We start from the raw sequence: 21,791 nt of genomic DNA on the forward strand, positions 1-21,791 counted from the left end.
TGCAGTGCTGCTCTTAACTCTTTCACAATCCCTGCTGCTCAATTTGGCCACCTGCAAAACATCCCAGCGGCACAGCTGAGTATCTGAGTCCACATGAGGCTTACACTTCTCCCTTCCTGCAAATCCTCTCCTTTCATAGCACAGAAAGCATCTGGATCTCAGTTCAAAGGTGGCTTTGAAGATTGGATTGGTGTAATGGTTTAATTTCGTTTGAGGCTGCACTTGTTTCCTCTTGATCTTTCAAGGCTGCCACGCAGCAGCTGAGAAGCCTGTTCATCTGCATGGTGTTTGGTGGCGTCTGTCTTTAAATTTGCCTTGGAACAGGTGATATAAAATTCCTGGATCTTTTCCTCTGTTCTATATGTGAACCTGGGTGTGATTCAGTGCTGGGAGAGTAGTATCCACAGCCCATTGCCAAATGATGGGTGGTTGTGTGTTGTGGCTCGGCAGCAGAGAGCTCTACTCATATTTTTCTGCACGCCATCTCTTTAAAAAAGGAAAAATCAGGGTGAGAGTGCTCCAGCACCTGAGTAGGGATGCAAACATCTTGAAAAATAAATGTAAAGGGAAGGAAAAAGTCGCATGAAACGGTCAGGCATTTGCTTGTGCTGAGTTGGGGCGACATTGCCCGCTGGAGCAATACACTGGGAGAGATCTCTGCTTCTAAAATAATCAAAAAAGAAAAATGCAATTTTTTTTTTACAAAATATCTGGCAACGAAACTTAAAGTGATCATAAAATGGTGAACGATTGCTTATCGTAAGCTCCCAAGAAAGAACTTAACTTCTGGGATTTAACTTCTGGGATTTTTCTGCTGCAAGGTATCAGGATCGGCCGCCAGCTAAGATGGCTTTGGGGAAAAGGTTGGGATAAATCACGGAGGATAAGTCTATTAACAGTTGTCACTCATGTAAATTCAGTGCTCAAGAGGCGGTATACTGCTAAGTCAGTGGTTCTCAAACTTTTTTTCTCTGGGCTGCACTTTCAGAATGAAAAATTGCCTGTGCCACACTGATTTCTTAATTGATAAGAAATACACTGGAAAACACAACTAGGACTGTCCTCAGTATCATTTGCTGCTCTTTCTCTCATTTTGAAAAAAATACCTTTCCATATTCTCTCATTATATTTTTTATACTATGCTATGCTATACTATAATAACAATAACAATAATAATATTCCCCAGCCACTCTGGGCGGCTTCCAACAAAATATTAAAATACAGTAATGCGTCAAACATTAAAAGCTTCCCTAAACAGGGCTGCCTTCAGATGTCTTCTAAAAGTCTGGTAGTTGTTGTTCTCTTTGACATCTGGTGGGAGGGCGTTCTACAGGGCGGGTGCCACCACCGAGAAGGCCCTCTGCATGATTCCCTGTAACCTCGCAGTGAGGGAACTGCCAGAAGGCCCTCGGTGCTGGACCTCAGTGCTGGACCTCATACTGAAATGTTTAAATGTTCTGTAGATTGTCCTTGGATCTCCCCCCACCCCCGCACTTGCCATCCTCTCCTGCCACACCAGTGTGGTGCACCACACCCGTTGAGAGCTATTGCCCTAAGTGCTATACAGAATCATAGAATGCGGGAATCTCAACTAGATCACCAGTGATAGATGGCCACCCAACCTCTGCTTAAAAACCTCCAAGGAATGGGAGGCCACAACCTTCCGAGGGAGTCTGTTCCACTGTTGAGCAGCTCTTACTGTCAGAAAGTTCTTCCTGATGTTGAGTCAGAATCTCCTGTCTTGTAACTTAGAATCATAGAATCCTAGAGTTGGAAGAGACCACAAGGGCCATCGAGTCCAACCCCCTGCCAAGCAGGAAACACCATCAGAGCACTCCTGACATATTGTTGTCAAGCCTCTGCTTAAAGACCTCCAAAGAAGGAGACTCCACCACACTCCTGGGCAGCAAATTCCACTGTCGAACAGCTCTTACTGTCAGGAAGTTCTTCCTAATGTTTAGGTGGAATCTTCTTTCTTGTAGTTTGGATCCATTGCTCCGTGTCCGCTTCTCTGGAGCAGCAGAAAACAACCTTTCTCCCTCCTCTGTGTGACATCCTTTTATATATTTGAACATGGCTATCATATCACCCCTTAACCTCCTCTTCTCCAGGCTAAACATGCCCAGCTCCCTTAGCCGTTCCTCATAAGGCATCGTTTCCAGGCCTTTGACCATTTTGGTTGCCCTCCTCTGGACACGTTCCAGTTTGTCAGTGTCCTTCTTGAATTGTGGTGCCCAGAACTGGACACAGTACTCCAGGTGAGGTCTGACCATAGCAGAATACAGTGGCACTATTACTTCCCTTGATCTAGATGCTATACTCCTATTGATGCAGCCCAGAATTGCATTGGCTTTTTTAGCTGCCACGTCACACTGTTGGCTCATGTCAAGTTTGTGGTCAACCAAGACTCCTAGATCCTTTTCACATGTACTGCTCTCAAGCCAGGTGTCACCCATCTTGTATTTGTGCCTCTCATTTTTTTTGCCCAAGTGCAATACTTTACATTTCTCCCTGTTAAAATTCATCTTGTTTGTTTTGTCCCAGTTCTCTAATCTGTCAATTTCGTTTTGAAGTGTGATCCTGTCCTCTGGGGTGTTAGCCACCCCTCCCAGTTTGGTGTCAACTTGAAGCCGTTGGTTCAGGTCCTACCCTCCAGAGCAGGAGAAAACAAGCTTTGTTCCATCTTCTATATGACAGCCCTTGAGATATTTGAAGATGGCTCTCATATCTCCTCTCAGTCTCATCTTTTCCATGCTAAACATACCCAACTCCTTCAACCATTCCTCATAAGGCTTGGTTTCCAGCCCCTTGACCATCTTGGTTGCCCTCCTCTGCACATGTTCCAGCTTGTCAACTTCCTTCTTAAATTGTTGACAAGGTTGGGAGCCAGTAACAGGGTAGAGCTTCTAGGTGGCATCTGCCCAGCTTCGGTTGCAAATACAAATCTGGATTTGATGGAACTTTGCTGCAACCCAGCAGGACTCTTCTAATGTTCTTAGCACTCTTGGAATACATGCCTGGGAGACCTTGGGCTCTGCACACTCTCCTGAATAGCGATGGATGCGCTGACTGGCCTGGGAAAAGGAATGGCACATTCCGGGTAAATATTGTGATTAGAGCGCTGGGAAAACGTGATCTCCAGCAGTTCTGAAGAAAGTGTTCCGTGCGACTGCTGTGTGTGTATTGGCACCTGCCGTTTCCTCTCGCTGGTTTCCAGACCCTGAGCATCTTGTGAACTCCACCCGCCTCGCTTCTTCCTCACACCCAGCTGATTTCACATTTGTCCCTGCCTTTTATTTTCAGCTGAGTCACAATGTTGAGCAGCAACATTTTAAAATTTAAATGACTGCGCAAACAAGCAGCACAATTCAGCATTGCTGAGCTAAGCAGTTTGGGATGCTGCTGTTTTTTTTAAAAAAGGCACTTCACTTGAGAATTGCTGCCAGCCCGTCCCAAAACCATCCTGTGGAAAAGGCCGGTCTTTGACTCCCTCTCCTTTCTCCCCGGGGTGACGCTGGCAAAGGAAAGAGTGTCCCGTCACAGCCCTGCGGTCCCTTTGCGGGTAACCTTTCATTTTCCTAGAGAAGGTTGTGAAGGACGACGAAAAGTCCTTTTATAGACTGGCAGACTTTGCTTCCTCCTGAGTCTTTAAAAAAGAGAGAGCAAAATGTCCAACTGGAAAGACTTCGTTCATGTGCAAATTTCCCTTCCCTTTTAAGAAATAATAAGGAAGTTGACCCCGGGGAAAGCCGCCCATTCTCTTTTAGGTCAGTGTTTCTACATTTTGCTGCTCAAAACAAGGCAGGTCAGAATGGTTGGCCAGTAAGATGCCAAAGAAATGGCCACCACATTCATTGAGAGCCAATTTGCTCCAGTGTTCCTTCCTTTGAAACACGACTTCTTCTAATAATGCATTCTAGACTAGTGAGTGTTTTCAGACCTCAGACGACCCGGTGTGTAGAACAGGGGTAGCCAATGCAATGTCCTCCGAAAGCTCCCATCAGTCCCACTCAACATGGCCAATCATCTGGGATGCTAGGAGTTGAAATCCGAAACAACTGGGGAGGACTACACTGGCTACCCCTCCTGTAGAATAAGTCATCCTCTCATTTTGGCCTCCTTCTCCCTCTGTGCATTTCACCCCCCCCTCTTCTGCTCACTCCTGTCTTTATCCTTCTCTTTGAAATGACTTAAACAAAGGAGAACGGTGATGGCATCAGCCTTTCATTAGGTCCCGACTCACCAGTTGCTGATCCATGGAGTTGATGGGTGGAAGTCAGTGTTGTGCTAAAGCGATTGTTCTATCAGTGTGAGCATTTCTGCTTATCAGACCAAGTCATCTCCCGTCTCCTCCCCACTGTGCCCTCTTCCAGGGCATCTCCCCACCTAAGCAGATTTGGGGAGGATGCAAGGGTCGCAGGGGATAAAGAACAGGGGAGAAAGCCCTATTGCACTAGCCAGACTTAGTTACACTCTTCCATTAGCTCAGCAACTTAGCTGAACCCAGCCCAGCACTTTTTACACATTTCCCTAGACTTCCAAATATGACGTGTTTCACCCATGTTACCATAGAGTTGGATAAAGGAACTCAAAGAGAGCGCCCCCTAGTTTGGCTCCCTGCCAGTGCAGGAGACCCACTGCTGCAGCATCCTTCCCCTCTTGCTGAAGAGATTGCACATAGAGAGCTGTATCCAACTAAACTATTCTCGGAGTAGACCCGTTTAAATTAATGGACCGAAGTTCACTGTGCCCATTATTTTCAGTGGGTCTACTCTGAGTAGGACAGACAGTGGAGACAAGCCGTGTCTGCTCCTCCGCTTTTGCCTGAGCTGATCTCTCCAGTTCTGTTTCCTTTTCTTACTATGGCCCCCTTTTTCTTTTGGATTTTGACTGCAGCTCCTGCCTCTTTCTCTCATCTTCCTAATCCCCAGCTGGACTGGATAATGAGCTCCACTTTTGCTGCTAAGTGACCAGGCCCTGAACCCAGTTGTTGGCCCTCATATGTGCTGCTTTGCCGGAGGTTACTCTAACTTGGGCCACTTACATACCGTCGTTTTCTGAGATCTGAGGGCCCTTGTAGACGGGAGGCGGGGGGTTATTTGAGTTCTCCAAGGACATGATTCATGCCTCTTTACCTGGCTGAACATGCCTTAATTTGAGTGTTTGGAGGCTTCTGCCTGCTCTGAGTAGTGTTTTTGGAAGTGCCCCTTGGCAGGTAATATGCTCTGCCCATATGGTAGCAATCAATTCCACCCTCGTAGTCGGAAGTGTTCAGACCATATGCCAACGCGCTTGGTGGCTTGTTAAATAAACTTCTGCTTGTCAACAACTTCGCTGGGGTTTTGTGTGTGTGTGTGTGCGCGCGCTGGAATTGAAAGTGGCCTTGTGGTGATTTGGCTAGGAACAAGTTCGTTTTGCCCCAGGGGCATGGCACCAGTGAAACTAGGTGGAGAGCAGTGGTGGGAATCTGCAAGGCTTTGATCAGCATTTATATTAATAGTTCTTCAGCCCAGAAATTATTCATTTCCTCTCTCCCTTGCTCCTTTCAAGTAGTGAGTGCTGGTGGGAGAAGCTGCCTGTGTGGCGTCGGTGCCAGAGGTTGGCAGAGTTGGGTATCTGTCAGGACCTCCCCCAGCAGTTAAGGGGCCCACTCCCCAAGAGCATTCTTGATTCTTGCGTTCTTGGTTCTCGCTTGACTCTAGGCCCAGTCTGGCTAAGCCCCACATGTGAGGTGCATCTCCAAATCCTCTTTGTGTTCTTCGAGAGAACACTGGGGGCACTCTCTTAAGTTTGCATGTGCCTCTAGGCTCTGCCACATCTGGACTGCTTATGGGGCCCTCTCGGGCAGAGATGCGCAAAGGCTTCCTAGAAGCTGACGCCATCCCTGGCTGATGAGCTTATTATTCTGTATTGGGTGGGAGTCAAGACAGTACAGGGTGCTTTACCGCAGACAAGACAAATAGAGCCCTGCCCTGACAAGCTTACAGTCTGAATTTCAACATCCTGTGTCTGAATGTTCCAGGCTGGGAAACATTCAAACATCAATTAAAACAGCAGGAAAACAGATAAGCAGATAAAGCTCCTGATATTTATATAAACAGCCTGTTATTTTTTACCGGCTCTTTTTTATCTGTGTTTATATTGCCTGTGTTTTTGGTTTTAGAATTTTATGATTGCATTCCACCCTGATACCATGTATTGATGAAAGGTGGCTTTAAAACATTGTCAATAAATGAAAACATTAAAAAAATTAACTGGCACATCAGCTGTAACATAATATTTCATCCCAGCTGTTACTTATTTCATGCCCGATTCACTTTTCCTGTGATCGTGCTGGTCTGCCTCAAAAAATCATTCGTAAAGACATTTCCTCGTCGGGATGTGTTTATTAAACAGTTTTACATCCTGCCATTTCCACCACTTAGGCCTTTGAGGCGGCTCAATGAAGTTGCTTACTGTCTCAGCGGTGGGACTTCCACATGTAGCTCTTATCAGTGCTAGAAATTTCCCAGACGCCAGGCGCGTTTTGCAACTGGCACTGGTCCAATTGTGACCACGTGGAGATACCTGGATGCCAAGCTGGCAACTGGCATCTCCATCTGGCTGGCCCACCCATCCTTCTTAAGCAGGTAAGCAGAAGAGCTTATTTATTGCATTCATATCTCACCCTTTGCCCCAGGGAACAGTGGCTCACCCCCCTCCTCAGTTAATCCCTACAACGACCCTGCGAAGTAGCTTCAGAGGCCGTGACTGGCCCAAGGTCACCCAGTGAGCATTCTGACGGGGTGGGGATTCGAACCCTGATCTCCCAGGTCCTGGTCCGGCACTCTTAACCACTACACCACCCTGCTTTCTTAGAGTAATTCTGCTATGGGGTAGCTCTATCAATTGAGTATGTAGGTCACTATGGGGAAAACAAATTGTCACATAGAGAAGGATCTGAAATGTTTTCCTTGAAGCTTGAATTTGTTCTGGATTGTTTGCTCTGCTCCTGCCAGTGGCTTGCATGATCCCATGTCCTGCAGAAGGTTGTTGAGAAGGGAATGCAGCTCTCGGGCTGAACGGTTTTCCCCGCCCCTGCCTGAAAGCATCTGGAAAACTTGTCCTTGTGGGTTGTGTCGGTGCAGTTGCATCCTCCGCAATGGACTGCTTGTCCCTCTTAAACAGCCAGCGTTGAAAGTCAAAAGCATCAGATCTACAACGCAAAACAATTTCAGTTCACAGAAGCTTTGTGGTTCCCGATGGCCACCCTGCTAGCATCTTCTCTTCCTCAGCATTCCTCACATTCTGAAATGTTGACTTTTCCAACTTTCAAATTTCCCCTAATGTGGGGCGCTAAAAAGTTGTAACAGGACTTGGGGAGTTCAAAAGATATTTCAGTTAGATTAATATAGTTTAGTTTTGCTTGGCAAGTGTGATGTGTGTAAAATTGCATAGAAATCATTAAGTATGATTGCAAAGTATTTGCAGTTATGTATGTATGTGTGTTTGTTTATCAACCAACCAAGCAATCAATTAATCATTACATGACATTTTCTGAAGGTAACATTAAAACTGTTTGGTTTTCTGAAAGCAGTTTATGTGCTTCTTCATCAAAGATAGACTTACTAAGCTAAGATAGACTTACAAAAAAATAACAGCAGATTTTAATTCCTTGCACCCAAAAACATATTTTTAAGGCCCTTCATTTAAGAAATATGCAAAAATTAAGCTTCGCCCCTTAAAATGATGCACCATACTGCATACAAAGGATTCTTTGATTCTCTTATTTTAATATGCACCTGTCCCTGACTCAGTATGTATATTTTAGACAGGATCTAAGCCGCCCGAGGTTCCTTGCCATGAATTCGTTTGGTACCCAGGGGTAGGTCAGTATCGCTCATCCTTAGTATTAGTTACTTACATTACAAGGTTGTCACAAAGGTGGCTACTATGAAGCATTTGAGAGTAAACTTGCACCTTAAAAATGCAGCTATATGGTCATGGTCTTGCAAACAGGTGTGCAAATTTTGGGAAGAGGTGCTAAAGGAAATTTCTGAAACAGTAGCCCTTTAGAACCCAAACTGTGACAGTTTTGGATGCATCAAAGACAGACTTAACATGTAAACCACTCATTGTTTTGCTAGCTGCTCGTTTGACCATATCACAGGGCTGGGACAAGTCATTGGGCTTTTCTCATTTGGTTCAACGTGGTAGCGTTTGTTTTTATTTCTGAGAAATTGACTCATAAACTAAGGGTATCTCGGGGTGCAAAATCCATAGGGTTTTGCAGCCATTTGTTACTTATATAACAGGCCAATCAGGAATGGCAAGTGATGAAAAACGGCTTTATATGGCATTCACAACACTTCTTCTGCGCTCTCTCTGTATCAGGCCAGTTTTTGTTGTAACATCTAATTCATTGTGTAGTCTCTTGAGAATGACTTTGTTTTTATGAGGTAACAGCTGTGAAGCTTGTGTGTCCCCCCCTTCCCTTTATTTCATTTCATATTTCTCTTACTATTATTTTAACTTTGCAGTAAAGTTTTGAAAACTAATAAAACCCTGCATAGAACAATTCTGGCTGACACGTTCAGTGCGACAAGAGTTGCAGCCTGCAGCAGTTCAGAACAGCAGGTGTCGGGATTCACCCAGGCTTCCTTTGTGGAATGCCGATTAACCCGGGAAAAGGGACATTGCACAAAATGTTTTATATGTCGTTCCTGGAGAGGCAGGGCAGGATCCTGCATGTCTCTTTGTGTTTCTCTTGCCCACTGGTGAGAGCACACGGCGTTCTCTTCCAGGCAGCGTGCTGTTTGCCTAAAGAGACAACCTGCCATTTAAGTCCAGTGAGTTGATAATGGCTTAGTACATTCCCACCCTGCCTTTCTTTCATCACAGAACTCCAGGCTGTTATATGGGGTTCCCAAGGCAGTCATCTACCCAGGCGCTGGCCAGATCCAGAACTGTTTGCCTTCTGCAAACTGCATAAAGCGCCAAGATTTCATCACTCCTAATAGCCTTTTTCCTCCAAAGAGAATGCCAGACAGGGTGGACCGGGCTGCTCCTGGGCTAACTTGCCTAAGCAGGATGTGCGTGTGTCATATTTGTAGAGCTCGCTCTGTATGTTTGTCTTCTGCATTTGGGTGGATGAAACCTGAACAGAAGTGGTGTGAGCTGGCTGGAAGGGCAACCCCCCACCCCCGCCCCTTTACAGGTCAAAAATGCCATGCTTCACTTTTGTAGCCCTTCCCAACTGCAAGATTTGGAGCAGGCAACAGGCCACTGTCAGCTAAAAAAAACAACAACTGGCAAAAATAGAAGCACGGACCCTGAATCGGCTTTGGTGCTGGAGCCACGTCAATTCTGCAGTTCTGCAGTTTCAGCATGAGCGTGGAAATCAGCACCAAGCTCCCCAAGAATTGACTTCCACTTTGGGAAATGAAATAGAACACATTTGTATGGGAAGCTTCCTTATACGGAATCAGACTGTTTTGCTCAGTAATGTCTACACTGGACTTTTTAAGGAGGCATTTTCATCCCTTGGCCTTTCTCTGCACCCCCTCCTTCGAAAACACCTCCTCTCCCCACCAAACCCTTGGGTTGATTGTCAGGAAATGCTTGGGGGCTATTAGGGCAACTTCTTCCACTTTTTCCTTTCCTGGTGGTCTTCTCAAGTTTCCAGGTGGCCTTATAGGAATCATCAGATATGACTGAGAGTCGGATGCGACTTTGAAGTCACTTCGGTCTGGGCTCCTGCCTATCTGTTAGTAATGGAGCTGATAGCATTGTCTCTGAGTCCCGGCTAATCTAATCATAGTGGAATAGAATTTCTCCAGGCCACAATGGAACTTTTAGCAAGTTGGGAAATGGCTACAAAACTTGCTAGCTCCCCTCCCTAATTATATTTGTCATTTGTGGCACATGGAATGCCTAGCTGGTGAGAGGGGAGAAAAAGAACCAACTTTCTTCCAGTTTGCTGAAAGTTCCCTACTTGGTTTCCTGGAGGTGATTCCTACTTGCTGCAGGTAACCAGACGAGTGGCTGATTTGCAAGTTCATTAAGGTAAAGGTAAAGGGACCCCTGAGCATTGGGTCCAGTCGCAGATGACTCTGGGGTTGTGGCGCTCATCTCGCTTTATTGGCCGATGGAGCCGGTGTGCAGCATGTGGCCAGCATGACTAAGCCGCTTCTGGCAAACCAGAGCAGTGCACAGAAACACCGTTTACCTTCCCGCCGGAGCGGTACCTATTTATCTACTTGCACTGCGTGCTTTCAAACTGGCAGGAGCTGGGGCCAAACAACGGGAGCTCACCCTGTTGTGGGGATTTGAACTGCCGACCTTCTGAACGGCAAACCCTAGTTCATTATAGACCCATTATTTATTGAAAGCCCCTTTCTACAGTTTCACGCTAACCCGCAGAACTAGTTGTGTGGAAAATACCCAGTGTGGGTGTACCTTGTACGTGCTGGACATCCTGAAAACATTTTAAATGTCTCTCAAAATGTGAGTCCTCGGCTATCGCTTTAAACAACAATATTACATTTTATCGCAACCTGATACGCCTTCAGTTTGTTTTGAAGCCAAGCCTCACCATAGTTCTTTCTGCAGTGTGATGCTGATATTGGAAGAGCTCGCTGGTCCAAGCTTTCAAATTCTTCCTTTGGCTTCTGACGGTACTTATGCAACAACTTCTTTTTAGGGTTCTTTTGATGTCAGCATCTCATTGTGGCATTCACGGATGTCTTGGGCAAGCAGAGCTTGTCTCACTGATTGAATTGGCCCTTGATGTTCTCGGCGCAATGCTTGTATTGATCGCCTCATTCCATTACTTTCCAGCTTTGTTGGCTAAAGATGGGTGAGATGAAGCAGGCTGTGAAAACGCCGCCTTTCAAAACAACCCAAATCTGTCGCATTTGGTTGATACAGGAAATTGCACAAATGGCATTTCAGAAGCGTGATGTGTTTGCCAGCCGTGGTCTGGTTTCCTTTTTTATATTTGTGTAGCTTTTGAAAAATTTGTACAAACAGGTGGGGGCCAATGAAAAAACAGCAGAGGGTAGAGAGGAAGGGGAAAGAAAACATTTTCTTAACACCTCTCTGCTTTTGCCTTTGCACCTCACACCTGGGAGACAGACTCTTTGGCTCTTATTTTCTGTCTTCCACAAGCTCCCTGTCTCGAGCAACTTTCAACATCCACATGGGATGTCTGTAAGACGTTACTTAGAATCATAGAATTGTAGAGTCCGAGGGTCATCTAGTCCAACTCCCAGCGTCTAGCCCTGCAGCCTTTATTCAGCTGACGTGTCTCTGGGATCTTTTCATATTGCCTGCAACTTTTTCCCAGGCCTCAGCCTGCCCTGACACAACTCCTCCTGTGATATCTTTGTCCCAGTGAAACCGACAACTTCCTCTTCCCCCACAGAAGCTGACCGCAGACATTCTCACAGCTTGGCCCCTTGAGTTGCTGCAATCTTGGGAGGCAAATTGCTGTGCCCTTTTACGCGTTTTCTCCATTCGGAGTTGCAGTCTCTGCCGCTGCGTGTGCAATAATGCTACATGGATCTGCAAGAACTAGTTGGGCTACCAGTAGCCCAAGACCAGAAAGCAAAAACAATTCCCCTTCATCTCAGGACTCGTCATGCAAGGAGGATCTTAGAATCATAGAATCATAGAATCATAGAGTTAGAAGAGACCACAAGGGCCATCGAGTCCAACCCCCTGCCAAGCAGGAAACACCATCAGAGCACTCCTGACATATGGTTGTCAAGCCTCTGCTTAAAGACCTCGAAAGAAGGAGACTCCACCACACTCCTTGGCAGCAAATTCCACTGTCGAACAGCTCTTACTGTCAGGAAGTTCTTCCTAATGTTTAGGTGGAATCTTCTTTCTTGTAGTTTGGATCCATTGCTCCGTGTCCGCTTCTCTGGAGCAGCAGAAAACAACCTTTCTCCTTCCTCTATGTGACATCCTTTTATATATTTGAACATGGCTATCATATCACCCCTTAACCTCCTCTTCTCCAGGCTAAACATGCCCAGCTCCCTTAGCCGTTCCTCATAAGGCATCGTTTCCAGGCCTTTGACCATTTTGGTTGCCCTCCTCTGGACACGTTCCAGTTTGTCAGTGTCCTTCTTGAATTGTGGTGCCCAGAACTGGACACAGTACTCTTGTATCTTTGCAGCACCTCAGATAACCAACAGCTGGGTGGGATTTTAGATGGGCATGCTATTCCAGGTTTCAGCTCAGAATTCTCTGCTACTGTGTGGCTCTTTATGCACTCATAAGCGTGGCACACTGTGTAATTTGAACTTGAAATGCTCCTGGCTCCAAGGCCCTATCATCAACTTAGCTTACATGCCACTTAACTTGTTTTAGAAGTTCAGACCTTTTTTTGGCACTGCGTCCTCAATTGTCTTTCCTGCGGATTTGCACAGCGAACGAGGAAAGGGTTGTGTCTAACCCACGGACTCTTCCCTGTCTGGATCAGAGAATGGGGTGGGGTGGGGTATGGACATCTTCTCTGTATTTATGGCCTGCCAACTTTCTCTCTGGTTTTTTTTGGGGGGGGGGAGGGGAGGGGGGATTTCAAGCCGGCATCATCACAGCAGGGGGTTTAGTGGGTGATGGGCTGTTCATGGGTAGTGATAAATTGTCTGCATTTGCTGCCAGCTTGAAACCCTGGAAGAGAAGGGCACATGTCTCATGAGCTGCCTTTGGCTCTGGTGGGTGGGTGTGGCTGCCCCCCCCCCAGTCCTCTTCACCCAACTGTTTGGCCCTCCTGGAGGTAGGGAGGGCTGTTAAAAGAATTTCCTGCAAGATCCCTGGTTCATAATTTCTCTTCTGGACTCTGAAATATTTCTGTGTGTTTCCCTTGTGACAATGAGGTCCTCTCTACCTACTGCCTACAGCTTAGCACTGATAGATGCTCAGCTACAATTTCTCATGTGAAGTGGCTGTGTGTTTTCATATTTAGCTTCCTTGCTCTTTTCCAACCAGGTCAGCTGCCATGCCCCTTATCTTTATGCCCCGAAGCTTATGTTTTGCGGTTGCCAGAGAGGCAGAAGGAAGGCTGAATCATTCCTTTGCTCTGCAGGTTTTTCACAAAATGTGTGTGTGTGGCGTCTGGGTTTTCCTCTACCGCAAGATTGGCACCTCGGGAGGGTCTATATGTCTATAAAAAGACATGCAAGGGCAAAAATGCATGTGAATTTTCTGAAAATATCATCTTTGGTGGATGCTTTTGTATTCACCAAGCCTTTCATTCCGGCAGAATCAGAGGCATTTATATTCCAGGTCGGTCTTGCTTTCCTTTCAGTATCTCCCATTGAGAAGGTTTGGCTCTTGTTTCGGGATCCTCGAGTCCTGGGACGCCAGTGTTTCTCCAGAATTTATTGCTGGAACAGGGAGATTGAAAAGCGACCTGAAGGGAAGGGAAAAGAGGGCGATAGGAAGAGAAAATTGCCAGCCTAATGCTCCGAAACTACTTTGTGTCCCCTTTCTTGGCAGGTTCCTTAGAAAGAGAGCTTGGACGGCATGCAAAGTAGTGAAATATCTGCAGACAGCACTGATGATCCTCTTAGTAGTGGCCTACGGAGAAAGCGACAGCCGCGAATAGTAGTTATCGGTGCTGGGCTCGCGGGCCTCTCTGCGACAAAAACCCTCCTGGAGAATGGTTTCACGGATGTGACTGTCCTCGAAGCGTCTGACCGAATCGGAGGCAGGATACAAAGCGTGAAGCTCGGTAAGGGAATCATTTCCTTGCAACGTGGCTTCCGGTTCTTGACCAGCCTTTGCATAATCACCATAAGAAGGGGACTCAACATTAAGGTCCGTTTAGCCCTTGTGACCTGTTTCTCATGGTGGTCAGTCTCTGGGAATCTCACGGGCAACTGAGCATGACAGCCAAGAGTCCCCCTCCATGGTGTGTGCCCCTTGCACTTAGGTTTAGTGCCTCTGGACCTAGGGGCATTGAGCTATTGTCATTCCCCCTATTTATGATTGTCAGAAGTTTGTGCTGTTCCTTATGTAGCCAGAAACGGCACTATCCATGTATGAGAGGGAGGAATTGGCAGGCAAGGCTTGTGGGGAAACCCCAAAGTAGGCAGAAGTACAAAAACATATTTAGGAGAAGACAATATTGAAGGGGAGGAGGTTCAGAAATAACCCAAAGAGGAGGACCGAGTGAGTTCAGGGGCTGTAGAATGCTGTGGGGATAGGGGTGGCGGGAACGTAATGGAGTGTCCCAGAGGAGGTGCTGGCTGGCTGGCTAGAATGAAACCCCCTACATTTTGTTTAATGTGATGCTTGTTACAGCTGATTGATGTGTCCTCCGTGAATTTGTCCAGTCCGAACAGTGTAGGAAGATTCTCCCTCTCTTTTCCTAGCAAAAATGATAAATACTACTCAGAGTGTTTTATTAGAGGGTGGGGTCCTTTATGCCCAGTTCACTGGGCTCTGCAAATTATCCCAGGATTTACCATGGCCTCGTGCCTTTTCCATTTCATTTTGCTTCAAAAAAAAAAAAAGTTCCTTCGCTCGTCTCGGTGCACGAGGATCACTGTAGTTGTTATCTCAAATGCTCTTTGTTTTCACACGTGGGTTTTCGAGCTGTACTTGCTGCAGCCGGCTTGGCATGCAAATCTAAAGCCGTACCATTGGCCAGAATGGTGACGCGCAGCGTAAACGCCCCCCCACTCCTTCCGCATTTGTGTCCCTATAAATTGCATGCATTCCAGAGGGGAGCGGTGTTGAGTCTGTTACAGCAAAAACAAAGGAGGCTTGTGACTGCTTAAAGGCTTATCTGATCTGTGGCGGCAGAACCTTTCCCGAGCTGAAACCCACACCATCAGATGTGTGAAGCGTTGCTCTCTGCTGGCAGAGAAATATTCCTGAGCTTTGGGAAGAGAGATCACAGACTACCTCTTTCATATTATGGGCTGTTCACACTCTCCTCCATCTCTGTCCGTGTGTAGGGATCGATCTGCAGGCTGAGGATAATATTTTGTGCTTGTTCCATAACACACCTGCCAGCCTCTTTTTATTTTGGCTGGCTATCCGGAAGGGCTAACAGAGACCTATCTAGCATCCTTAGGGTTCAGTGATTAGCACCTGAGTGCCAAAGGTCCCAGGTTCCGTCCCTGGAAGCTCCAAGTAGGGATGAAAAGATTTCTCTATGAAACCTTGGAGCAGCACTGCCTGTCAATGCAGGGCGGGGAACACAGGGGCCAAATGTGCCCCTCCACTTGGCCCTTGGGACGCTCCCTTCACCTCCTCAGCTGTGCCCCACATCCCCAACCCTCACCAGCTGACCGGAGCAAACTTGCGGTAAATCACACCGAGAAAGCTGGAGTGAACTATTAGCAAAACAGGATCTGCGTAATGACCACAGCAACTCAGATGGTGCCCCATGAAGCCATTGCTGAGACTATAGGTCCCGGCCTCCCCACAGCCGGCTATGTCTCCTCCTCTCCAGGGTTTCCTCCCCCCCCCCATGTAATCTAAGACTGCGCCTGTGTGTCTGTGTTTGCTCCTCCCTCTTCATGCCTCTCCTGGTTCTTGGAGGCTAGCAGGAAGGGGAGCTTGTTGCAGCAGGAAGGAGAAATTAAAAGCCTGACCCATTTTTGGCCTCCCTGTTCTCCTGCTTCAGCCTCTGATTCTGGGCTTTTCTCTGCCACAGACTCTCCTTGCTCACTAAGCCCCGTTATCTCTTTGGCTTCCGGCTCTTCCTCTTCCCGCTTTCCCCCTCCGACCACTCATTGTTGTGCCACCACCAATCCCCAGGCTCTGAGCCTTTGTGCCTTGGGGGTCCCCCAGCTGCTGCCTCCCACCATTCCTCTGCATCCATGATGCCAGCTATATTCTGCATCCTCCTTGAGTGTCATTGCCCAGCTGAAATGTGTCCTTGAACCCTGAACAATGCTTGTCTTGCTTGTCTGAAGGAAGGATAGAGAGGAGTCGTGAGGATGGGTGAAACTTTGCTGTACCAAGGAACAGTTAAAGTAATAGAACAACAACAACAACAACAATTTATACCCTGCCCACCTGGCTGGGTTTCTCCAGCCACTCTGGGCAGCTCCCAATAGAATTAGTGATAATAAAAATAATAAAGCGATAAAACATCAGACATTAAAAACTTCCCTGAACAGGGCTGCCTTCAGATGTCTTCCAAAAGTCAGATAGTTGTTTATTTCCTTGATATCTGATGGGAGGGTGTTCCACAGGGAGGGCGCCACTACCAAGAAGGCCCTCTGCCTGGTTCCCTGTAGCTTTGCTTCTCGCAATAAGGGAACCGCCAGAAGGCCCTCAGAGCGGGACCTCAGTGTCCGGGCAGAACGATGGGGGTGGAGATGCTCCTTCAGGTATCCTGGGCCAAAACCATTTAGGGCTTTAAAGGTTAGCACCAACACTTTGAATTGTGCTCGGAAACCTACTGGGAGCCAATGTAGGTCTTTCAGGACCTGTGTTATGTGGTCTTGGCGGCCACTCCCAGTCACCAGTCTAGCTGCCGCATTCTGGATTAGTTGCAGTTTCCGGGTCACCTTCAAAGGTAGCCCCACGTAGAGCGTATTGCAGTAGTCCAAGCGGGACATAACCAGAGCATGCACCACTCTGGTGAGACAGTCTGCGGGCAGGTCATTCATCCACATTTTTGACTTAACACAGAGTCAAGCCATTCGTTTGTCTTTCTCAGTACAGTGGTACCTTGGCTTACATACGCTTCAGGTTACAGACTCCGCAAATGCAGAAGTAGTTAAGAACTTTGCTTCAGGATAAGAACAGAAATCGTGCTGCGGCGGCGCGGCAGTAGCAGGAGGCCCCATTATCTAAAGTGGTGCTTCAGGTTAAGAACAGTTTCAGGTTAAGAACGGACGTCCGGAACGAATTAAGTACTTAACCCGAGGTACCACTGTATTGTCTATACGGACTCTCCAGTGGTTCAGGCAAGTGTCTCTCTTGGAGATGCCGGGGATCGAACCCGAGACCTTCCGCATGCAAGGCAGCTGATCCACCACTGACCCACAACGGGAGGATGCTCTGGGGGAACTTTGGGCAGAGCATGTCCTGGCTGCGCTGCAAATGACTTCCTTCTCTGCCTTTCTCATGACAGTGAGCTGGTTTCCTTTACTACTGTATTTGGCCGTGCCCCTGTTATAATCACCGGAGAAAGGGGCCCTAGTCAAGCCCCCACTTCCTGCTCCTTGCAGAAGCCCTGACATCACGCCCTGCGGTTCAGTTGATAAACACACCAGCAGTAAATTAAAAGCCGAACATCTGAGGGAAGTGGAGGGGAAAGGATGCCTTGCAAGCCCGACATCCGCCCTTTCATTCAGGAGTTGCTGCTGAACGCTTGGCACCGGCCTGCGGATGGGAAGTGGGTCGTCCACTGCCGATACGCTGTGTCAAAAATAGCCCCCCTGGCAGGGTGTGCTGCCAGACAGAAGGGAAGTGCTCCATGCCCCGAGCCCTTAAGGGAGCCATCGCGTCACTCAGTACACCTGCGGGATGTTTCCTGGCTGTGGCCTTTATATATAGAAGGCTTCTCTGCATACAAGAGGGCAGGAGCCTCAAAAAATAGCACAGCTGCCCAGATTTTGTAGCAGATTCTGTGCGCTTCTTTGCTTTTGCACGTTGGGGAGTCTGTACAGTGGTACCTCGGGTTAAGTACTTAATTTGTTCCGGAGGTCTGTTCTTAACCTGAAACTGTGCTTAACCTGAAGCACCACTTTAGCTAATGGGGCTTCCTGCTGCTGCTGCGCCGCCAGAGCACAATTTCTGTTCTCATCTCAAAGTTCTTAACCCGAGGTACTATTTCTGGGTTAGCAGAGTCTGTAACCTGAAGCGAATGTAACCTGAAGCGTGTGTAATCCGAGGTACCACTGTACTGCCCTGGCTCTGTGCAACCCACAACTTCATGCACAAAATTCAGCATTCTTGTAGGGCCGAAGGGCGTGGGAACAGCCACTGTTACAGTTCCCCGTCTACAAGAAGAAGAAGAAGAAGAAGAAGAAGAAGAAGAAGAAGAAGAAGAGGAGGAGGAGGAGGAGTTTGGATTTGATTTCCCGCCTTTCACTCCCCTTCAGGAGTCTCAAAGCGGCTAACATTCTCCTTTCCCTTCCTCCCCCACAACAAACACTCTGTGAGGTGAGTGGGGCTGAGAGACTTCAGAGAAGTGTGACTGGCCCAAGGTCACCCAGCAGCTGCATGTGGAGGAGCGGAGACGCGAACGCGGTTTCCCAGATTACGTGACTACCGCTCTTAACCACTACACCACACTGGCTCTCCTTTCAGTGAGGTGGCACCTTATACTTTGGGACCCCCTATCTGTTGGTAATCTCAAACCTCTCCCATGAGACCTGTCTGACCCCACCCCCATTTCTTCCTGTGATTGCAGAGGCCTTGTTTTAGCCATACACAAGGGAAGTTCTGGCAGAAAACCCCCGCCCTTGGGGGGGGCGCAGGGTTGTTTTGTTATAAAAGTAAAGGGATCCCTGACCATTAGGTCCAGTCGCGGACGACTCTGGGGTTGTAGCGCTCATCTCGCTGTATTGGCCGAGGGAGCCGGCGTACAGCTTCTGGATCATGTGGCCAGCATGACTAAGCCGCTTCTGGTGAACCAGAGAAGCACACGGAAACGCCGTTTACCTTCCTGCCACACCGGTACCTATTTATCTACTTGCACTTTGACGTGCTTTCAAACTGCTAGGTTGGCAGGAGCTGGGACCGAGCAACGGGAGCTCACCCCATCGGGGGATTTGAACTGCCGACCTTCTGATCGGCAAGCCCTAGGCTCTGTGGTTTAACCCACAGCGCCACCCGCCTCCCATGTTTTGTTATATTCCTATGGAAATATCCATTCGTTCCCAGCTCAGGGAAAAGAAAAACAGCAGCAAAAGCATGCTGGATGTAGGTGATTGCAGCCTTTGTTTAAAACATATCCATGACTGCGGTAGTTGTTGCATTAATTGCAGGAGACTGCGTACTTTCCCCCTTCCATGCCTCCAAGGGGTCTTTTAGTCAGCAGGAACATCTGTTGTCTAAAAGGATGTGATTAACGTCACACTTTGATGTTGTACGTTTGCACCAAGCTCATCTGCTTTGAGGACTCTGGCTTAATGAGTTAGTAAACATTACAGGTGGCCTCGGTTATTTTTAGCCTGACTCGTCCCTCTTCTCTGCTTTGCACATCTGATGCTGTACGGAAACGAGGACGTTTCAGCCGGTGTCCTCGGCACTTCTGAAGCCATCGTGAGCATCCCCGGGCGTGCGGCTCTCCTGGCATCTTTGCAAGGAAGGCGGATTGCGGCAGAGCCGATGGTCCCGCCGTCAGAGCGAGTGTCTCGCTTTCATAGATGCCCCCGCCTCAGTGCGCATGGGAATTCCCTTATTTATTTATTTTTTAATTTCATTTTTTACCAACCAGCAAAACACAAACAGTGAAATCCCCCAGGCGGCTGATACATTGGGTATACAATATTCAATAATATACATATTCAATAATATTCAATAATAACATATTCAAATTAACCACATATACACTTCTATATACCTTAACACTCTTCCTTCCACAATAAGGCAATAAGTTGCCGCATTTGGGACTTTTCTGTTCAGAGAAGTGGCGAGTAGCAGGCGACAGGACAGAAGTTTGCAAAATTATGTGTGGCATGGAGAAATTGTCATGGAATCAATAGAGTTGGAAGGGACCACGTGGGTCATCTAGTCCAACCCCCTGCAATGCAGGAATATTTTGTCCAACGTGGGGCTCAAACTCACAACCCTGGGATTAAGAAACTTCAGCTGGTGCAGAATTCAGCGGCCAGGTTGCTCACCGGAGCAAGATGGTTTGAGCATCTTACACCAATCCTGGTCCGAGTACACTGGCTACCAATTAGTTTCCGGGCCCAATTCAAAGTGCTGGTTTTGACCTATAAAGCCTTAAATGGCTCAGGAGCGCAACACCTCAAGGACCGCTTCTTTCCATATGAACCTACCTGGACCCTGAGATCATCTTCTGAGGCCCTTCTTTGTGCGCTTCCTCCTTGAGAGGTCCGGAGGGTGGCAACACAAGAACAGGGCCTTCTCTGCAGTGGCTCCCTGTCTGTGGAATGCTCTTCCCCGGGAGGTTCACCCGACTCCTTCATTATACACCTTTAGGTGCCAGGCAAAAACGTTCCTTTTTAATCAGGTCTTTGGTTGATATGATTTACATCCTATCCCCTTTTAAAACGTGTTTTCTTTTTGGGTGGGGGGACTCTATTGGGTTGTTTTTATTTTTATTATGTATTTTGTGGCTTTATATCTTGAATTTATTCTGTGAACCGACCTGAGACTCCCGGGTATAGGGTAGTATATAAATTAACTTAATAATACGAAAGAAAGAAAGAAAGAGAGAGAGAGAGAGAGAGAGAGAGAGAGTGTCTCTTGGTCTACCAACTGAGCTATCCAGCAGCTACTGGATAGAGAAAACCTTTTCTTCCTCTCTCAAGACACTAGAACTTATGGACATCCAAGGAAACGTGAGTGTTGGCAGATTCAGGATGGATAAAATATATTTGTTCACGTAATTAAACTGCAGAACTTGCTTCCCGAAGAGACAGGTGTGGTTACCAACTAACGGAGGAAGAGAGGGCTATCGATGGCTACTAGCCAGGATGAGAGGCAGCAGTGCTCTGTGGAAGGGAGAGGGCTCTGTGTTCGAATCCTGATTGCTGGTTTCCCATAGGAAACCGTTCCCACACTGTGAGAACAGGATGCTGGACTAGATATGGGCCATTGGCCTGATCCAGCCAGGCTCATCTTAGGTTCCTATGGCAAAGGCTAGTATTGGTCAGTGGGAAGACATGGGGACCATCTCTGTTTGCAGCTGGTTTTCCGTGACAGCCCTTGGCTTTGCCTTTGCCTGAAGGAGCATCTCCACCCCCATCGTTCTGCCCGGACACTGAGGTCCAGCTCCGAGGGCCTTCTGGCGGTTCCCTCATTGCGAGAAGTGAGGTTACTGGGAACCAGGCAGAGGGCCTTCTCGGTAGTGGCACCCGCCCTGTGGAACACCCTCCCACCAGATGTCAAAGAGAACAACAACTACCAGACTTTCAGAAGACATCTGAAGGCAGCCCAGTTTAATAGCTTATTGTATTTTAGTGTTTTGTTGGAAGCCGCCCAGAGTGGCTGGGGAAACCCAGCCAGATGGGCGGGGTATAAATAATAAATTATTATTATTATTGTTATTATTATTATTATTATTATTATTATTATTATTATTATTATTATTTATTATTATTATTATTATTCTTCAAGCATCCTAACGTAGGACTTCCTTCTCTCCCTCCCACCATAGAAAACGCTACTTTTGAACTGGGAGCTACGTGGATCCACGGTTCCAATGGAAACCCCATCTATCATCTAGCAGAAGATAATGGCTTACTCGAAGAGACGACAGATGGCGAGAGGAGTGTGGGCCGCATCAGCCTGTACTCCAAGAATGGGGTGGCTTATCACCTCACCAACAACGGTCAAAGGATCCCGAAAGATGTGGTTGAAGAATTCAGTGATTTATACAACGAGGTTTGTCGCCGATGAGTTCCTAAAGCAAATTTGTAGGCAGTACGGACCCAGCAGAGCAGTTTGCACGGTTTCAGGGTTGACCAGGGAGCTTTTCAAAGAAGGGGTCGCTTAGGTGTGTTCCCCCCACAGAGACACATCTGCATGTAATATCCCCCCCCCCCGTCTCCCTGCTGAAATTACGCTTGAGCAAAGCTTCCTTCTATCGACACAAGGCTTTTCTGAAGCGTAATGATGGCAGAGGGATGAGGGAA

General features: G+C 47.5%; 1 protein-coding gene across 4 annotated transcripts in view; it reads left to right on the top strand.

Annotated features, from left to right (window-relative positions):
- The window catches only part of SMOX (spermine oxidase), a 58,866-nt gene that overhangs the window by 20,556 nt on the left and 16,519 nt on the right, over positions 1-21,791 (top strand). For all 4 annotated transcript variants that reach the window (XM_083458823.1, XM_083458821.1, XM_083458824.1 and 1 more), the window contains exons 2-3: positions 13,489-13,723; positions 21,314-21,540. In XM_083458823.1, the coding sequence (XP_083314949.1) occupies positions 13,516-13,723; positions 21,314-21,540 (435 nt within the window). In that variant the 5' untranslated portion in view covers positions 13,489-13,515. The remainder of the gene's footprint in view (positions 1-13,488; positions 13,724-21,313; positions 21,541-21,791) is intronic.

The sequence above is a fragment of the Podarcis liolepis genome, assembly GCF_965112155.1.
Source record: "Podarcis liolepis genome assembly, chromosome: 9".
Lineage (NCBI taxonomy): Eukaryota > Metazoa > Chordata > Lepidosauria > Squamata > Lacertidae > Podarcis > Podarcis liolepis.